Raw genomic sequence first — 6,908 nt, forward strand, 5'->3', positions numbered from 1 at the left:
AAGGACTCGGCCACACTGCTACTTTCTATAGTGCCCATTTCTCTTTCACACCTTTCCAACTCCCTGGTGAGGTTTCTCTTGATGGCAGCACGGTCGGTCATTCCCCGATTGTGGAAAAGTACACAAGCTCCTACAATTCGAGACTGGGTTGCAGAGGTGTCTTTCCTCTATTGGATGGAGGAATTGGTAGCTGATTTAAAACAACAAGCCGATAAACATGCTGCTACTTGGTCACAATTGGCTTGGATGCAATTTATGAGCACAGAAGAGTATAAAGTGCTTTTTGCACCCACATCAGGGAACCCGTAGTTAGCATTTTACTGAAGCTCCTTGGTAGACCTCCTGTCCTTCCAAATTCTATTACTTTCTGGGACGTCCGTATTTGATATAGTTATAACCGCTATACAACATAAATTGCTCACACTGGGTATGGGACAAGTAACATGAATGTTCAGTGCTTTCTGACGCTCCTTATTATTTCCTTCCACTTGGTTCATCTGATTGATATTATATTTGGTTGCAAGATACTCATACTAGGTTAGATATGTAAAACCTCTTCTTATGATAATATAGATTATGGTTGCATTTTGTGCCAAAGGTTTTCCCCTTTTTTCCCTGCTGTGTTATCTCTTTTCCTGACTTTTGCAGATATGCAGATACGGATAATTTGTACTCTCTACAGTATATGCCTTTACCTCCTGCCCTCTTTTCCTCTGACCCCATTTCTTAGTCCCCCCCCCCCCCTTCCTCTCTGGCTTATTTATTACTTCTCTATTTTTCAAAATGTTGCTTATTGGCATTTAATTTTGCTTCATTTAAATATTATACTTACAGCATTTACTGTATAATTTGTGAAAACTTCAATTAAATTTGAATATGTGATAAGAGAAACAAAAAAATGTGCTTGTCCCCAAGCAAGAGACCGTGGAGTTCTGACCTCCATGCCCCTGCCCCCCCCCCCCCCATGTAAAAAAAAGACCGCGCACCAGCATCCCGGTGCCAACGCCGATCTAATCATGGTAAAATCAATAAAGCTATGTACCGCTGATACACACCAGGTTTTAGTGTAGGCAGTTTTGATTATCTTCCCCATCGTGTCAGCTTTGTTGGGTAGACTTAGGGAAAGCAATAGGTAAGGAATTTATTGACAAGTCTATTAGGGCTAGGTTGGGAAGCCTTGTGGGAGACTGTAGGTGAAAGGCATTGCATTTTTTACACTGTTTGTGGAAAAGGAGTATTTGGACCAACAAACATGGATGCGTTTTCATAAGGACATGTGTGGTACTGTTTTTTTTTTTTTTTTTTTTAATCCCAAATATCCACTTAAAGCGTAACTAGCATTTAATTTTTTTTAAAGTAATGTAATTTTTTAGACATCAATAAATATCAATAGTACAAGCTATTGTAAGAAACTCTGTAATAGGTTTTATTAAGCAAAAGAGTTTCCTTCTGTCCTTAAAAAGCTGTTGGCCATTAAGGTTAGTTGCATCTGAATTGTAAAGTTAAGAATTTTAACTTTGCATATATTTCATTGTGAACATACTGTATAGTCCTCTTGCAGAATGGTCACTACCAGGCCTCTTATCCTGCCAGGGGTTTATGCTTCCCTGTCCCTGGTTTTGTTACTTTGCAATGATATCAACATCAGTTGATTCTTTTTGTAGAATTCCAAATTTTTCTCTCTGTTTTAACTTAAATATACTTTGTTTATGGGAAAATGCTTTGAGGTCTTGAATATAATATGAATTGTATTTTCACACAGTTACCGTCTTGCACCAAAGTTTCACTTTCCAGTCCAGTTTGATGATGTGTACAATGTAGCAAAATATTTTCTGCAAGAAAAGGTTCTCGAAAAGTATTCTGTGGATCCTAATCGTATAGCTGTATCTGGAGACAGCGCTGGAGGAAACCTAGCTGCTGCTATAGCACAGACGGTATGGTTGCTCACACACACACACACACACACACGTAAACAAAAACACACATAGTTTGCCAATTATTAGTGTTATCTCTATAATACACATGTATGTGTGACAACTTTCTGATTTCCAGTTTTTGATCTTTTTGAATCATTTGTAGAACTAATAGGGCCGATTCAATTCTGCTGGCACTGCTCAGAAAACCCTGTTACTGGAAATATATTAAACTTATTTCTCAAAAGATGTTATGACATGTGATGACACACATGACACTCAGCAGATAAGGGGTAACCCCCCCCCCACACACACAACTTTACAACTATGACAGCACTATAATAACGTTCACAGTACATATAAGTAATTCTATATTGTGCTTTACCGTACCTCTGTGTACCTCTAAAGTTTAAAGAGGTTGGCCACTTTATAGTAAAATAGTTCAGTGTACAGTAGTAATAAGTGTACTCACTGTATACACTGACAGCAGCTCCCTGTGTACTTCATAGAGCTAAAATCAGACACCCCTCCTCCAGGCTGTGCTGTCCTGCTTTGTGTTGAGTCTGTCCATCTGACCATGTGACCATGCCCCGCCTCCAGTGTCCACCACTGAGCCTATATATGCCTATGGAGGGAACTGGGGGCAGGGCACTGTCTCATGCTCCTCCATGTCAGCCATCTTATGGACAGACTCATTACAGGGCAGGGCAGCTTAGCCTGGGGAGGAGAGTCTGATTTTAGCTCTATGAGGTACAAAGGGAGCTATTGTCATCATATACAGTGTCTGCACTTACTAATACTGTACACTGAACTATTTTACTATAAAATGGTCAAACCCTTTAAAAAAGAAAAATAACTTTCAGGCAGTGGCGTTGTTGTCCTTGCTGCTTGTAACTTTGCATTAAGAGGCAAAGCTTCCGGCTCCATAGCACCTGTCATTTGTCAGTACAAGACCATGTGCCAAAGAATCAGATTACACTAGGTCTCACCCTGGAGATCTGTCTCCTAATGTACAGGCTGGGCCACCTTCCTCTTCAGACACATTGCTGCACCGTACTCTCAAAAGTACAGCCGACAGAGCAGAGCCATAATCTTGCTTATCGTGAGAGTACAATACAGAGCTGTGTCTGTAGAGGAGGGTGTCACAACCTGAAACAAGAGATGCCCTCTGCATCTGACATCACGGCACACAATGGCGATGCTGGAACGCAGCCCTGCCATGACAGCACACTTCCAGTGGCAGAAATGTGTACAAAGTAACCTAGGCCGGGGTACCCCTTTAAATTTATTAGAATGATCTTCATATAAGATTAAATATTTAATGCACAAATATTTAATGCCTAATCCCACCATAACCTGGGTATTTTTTTTAAATATATAGGGGGTGATTTATCAAACATGGTGTAAAGGGAAACTGGCTCAGTTGCCCCTAGCAACCAATCAGATTCCACTTTTCATTTTCCAAAGAATCTGTAAGGAAAGAAAAGTGGAATCTGATTGGTTGCTAGGGGCAACTGAGCCCCACCATAACCTGGGTATTTTTTTTAGATATATAGGGGGTGATTTATCAAACATGGTGTAAAGGGAAACTGGCTCAGTTGCCCCTAGCAACCAATGGAATCTGATTGGTTGCTAGGGGCAACTGAGCCAATTCTACTTCACACCATGTTTGATAAATCTCCCCCAATATATATATATATATATATATATATATATATATATATATATTATTTATTTATTTTTTTCACCAGCTGTAAGTGTAGAATATGGAAAGTACAACTGACTTGTGTCCTGCTTTTCAGCTTGTCTAATTGAAATCGAAAACCCTCAGAAGTATCTCAATGTTCTTAACAAAACATGTTCACACCGCATGTAATGAAATAGTTGCTGACTCCATTATAGCCACTAATTTGTTTATTAAAACATTGATTTGATTTTTACAGCTGCTTCATGACCCAGAAGTCAAGGTGAAACTCAAGATCCAAGTGTTAATATACCCAGCTCTCCAAGCCCTTGATCTTAATACTCCATCTCACAAAGAAAATGGCCAAATGCCTATACTCTCCAAGACTCTGATGGTCCGATTCTGGAGCGAATACTTCACCACAGATCGATCCCTTTTTGAAGCAATGATGTTTAACAAACATATACCATCTCCAGATGCTCATTTATATAAATATGTTAACTGGAGTACATTATTGCCCGAATATCTGAAGAAGAATCATGTTTACAATCTGCCTAACAACCAGAATACATTGTTGGTTAAAAAGTACCCAGGGCTTTTGGATGTGAGGGCATCTCCTTTGTTGGCAGAAGACGAAAAGTTAACTGGTTTGCCACTGACATATGTCATTACATGCATGTATGATGTGCTTAGAGATGATGGCTTTATGTATGTGTCAAGACTTAGGGAAGCTGGGGTACAGGTAGTTCATGAACACTATGATAACACATTCCATGGGATACTTCTAATGGATGACTGGCCATTCGATTTTTCTATAGCACATCAAATAGTGGATAACTACTTAAACTGGCTTGATACTAACCTGTGAAGAGTCTGTACAAAGTTATGTAATGTGTTCAATGTCAATTTCTGTACCTACTGAAATCTGAGAGCCATGTATGTTACAAAGCCTCTTGTCTCTCCATCTTCTAAGACTTACGGACTATTCATTCAGTTGTCATTAGATTCTGCCAAACAATATCTACTTAAACCCTTATTCTGAAATCGGTGGCATGTGACTTGGAGACTAATAGAATAGATTTGTCCTCAGATCCTAAGGAAGCCAAAAGAACCCAAAAAAAAAAAAAAAAAAACTGGGATCACTCGCTACATACTGGAGGATAATTTAACAAATTAAACAAGAGAAAGAAGCAACACGGAGCCAAGGAGTGGAGCTCATTTCTATATCTTACCCAAAATGGGTAAACTCAGAAGGCCCTTAAAGGTGATGGGAGTCAATACTTTGCATCTTTTACAATGTCAATAACTCCAATAATTCCATTTATTGAGAATTGTTCTTGCTATGATCTATAAAATGTACATTCATGTGGCTTTTAACATATAATCATACTTTTTTTTTCATTTATGTAATATGTGTGACCCAAGATTTCTTATGTTGCCCATTTGAAAACTCTGTTTGCAAATAGATAAGGGTCTGGTTTTTCTCTACTTTTATTTCATACATTTTTTAAAATTCAAAATTAAACTTTTGTTTTTACAATAAATTTTTTTAAACACAATGACTTATTACATTTCTGCAACTCCACCTTAGTATGTCCGATACTATATTCACTATCCCAATGGCCGTGTTTCTCATACACATATGAGGCAAACAGAATTTACATAAGTAAGAATTATATTCCTTATTCCAAAACATGCTTAAAAATATATAAAAATCCATCCCATCTGAGTTGGTAAAGTAAAAAAAATACTTTTTTTTTAAATTAGTAAATCATTATTTATATAGCATCAACATATTCCACAGCACTGTACAATACTGACAAAATCAGCCATTGCAGAAATACACATTTAGGCCGGGTTCACACTACGTATAACACGAACTGTTGTTACTGAAGATCATCCTGGCCGGTACTGCAGCACCGGCCGGATGATCTACATTTCTGCTGACTTGTGCGCCCGCACCTGAATTCACTGCACAATTGAGTGAACTGACAGGTTCTCTGCGGTCGCTATTTAATGAATAGCGCCTGCAGAAAACTGACATGTCAGTTTCTCTTGCGGCCGGATGAAATCCCAGCCAGAGCATATACTATGCATATATGCTCCGGCCAAAATTCCATTCATTCACAGACAATGTATCATTTGTATAAATCACGACTGCTGTTGCAGATTGCAATAACGGCCGTGATTTATACAGAACATATGTTGTGTGAACAGAGTCTTAACCATTAAATGGGGGCCTGCTTACAAGAGCTTACAATCTGTGAGAGAGAGGATTGGGCTCATTTCCACAATGGCCCAGCCATGTTATAATTAGGATAGAACAAGTAAAAGTGGGTGAACCAGCTACCAACTAATCTCTGAATGTGCAGGTATTGGAGTATAGAGAACGGTGATAGTAAAGGTCACTAATTAAATTGCAAGACTGCATTTTCTTTACAATTTCACCGTACAAATATTTATTTATAAGTCACAATAAATTTACAGTATGCAACTGGTCCCACACATAAAGCCATCACATGGCTCTGTAGAGAGAATTAAAGAATTTGGGTTTTTAAAAAGCAAGGAGGTAAACATGAAGACCCAAGATGAAAACTGGCCTTGTCCTTCAATGGTTAAATCTTCTTGAGTCCTCTTCAAGTAAATGTCTATTCAAGTGAAATGACTCAATCCAACAAACCTTAATCAGCGTGTTGGAGATCAAAATGTAATCTCTAAAGCATGACTTTCCTTTCTAAGGGGCCGCTGCCTTCTGACTGTTCTGTCAGTTACTGTAAGTACAAATAGCTTCAAGGTGAGTTCTAAAGCACCGAGCCTATTGTCTGTGTTTAGAGGGCACTTTGCTCTAAGATTAAATTGTAAGAATGTATCCCATTGTTTATGTGTGGAACAGAAATGAAGAATGACTGAGCTTGTATGCGAGCTGTTCCTAGTTTTTCATTAAAGCGTACTTGTCATAAATAAACAGAAAAAAAAAACACTTTTCACCTGTTTCAGAGACCCCCACAGAAAAGGAGAATGGGTAAGGAGCAGAGCACTGTAGCTCTAAAGGTTTATTTGTAGCCCTTTTTGGAGACCTGCAAATTAGTGAGATGATACTCTTTCTGCCACACGACCAGATGGCCTTGCTGTCTGACTTCTGCTAATAATTTGATTATGATAATTCAGCATTCAATTTTTTTTTAGACATGGTGCTTGGATGCCCCTATACCTAGTCTATGGTCCAGTATGCCCAGTGCAAACTTTAAGGGACTATTATCACACATGACATGACATGTCACAATTTTCGGTCCACTTCAATGTCAATGGGT

The 6,908-nt window shown here is 38.7% G+C and overlaps 1 protein-coding gene across 1 annotated transcript in view; it reads left to right on the forward strand.

Annotated features, from left to right (window-relative positions):
- Positions 1 to 5,156, forward strand: part of AADAC (arylacetamide deacetylase) — a 42,449-nt gene extending 37,293 nt beyond the window's left edge. The window contains exons 4-5 of the mRNA XM_069975445.1: positions 1,763 to 1,934; positions 3,857 to 5,156. Of these exons, the coding sequence (XP_069831546.1) occupies positions 1,763 to 1,934; positions 3,857 to 4,465 (781 nt within the window). The 3' untranslated portion in view covers positions 4,466 to 5,156. The remainder of the gene's footprint in view (positions 1 to 1,762; positions 1,935 to 3,856) is intronic.
- The last annotated feature ends 1,752 nt before the right edge of the window (positions 5,157 to 6,908 follow it).

This window comes from Dendropsophus ebraccatus, chromosome 6, assembly GCF_027789765.1.
Source record: "Dendropsophus ebraccatus isolate aDenEbr1 chromosome 6, aDenEbr1.pat, whole genome shotgun sequence".
NCBI lineage: Eukaryota > Metazoa > Chordata > Amphibia > Anura > Hylidae > Dendropsophus > Dendropsophus ebraccatus.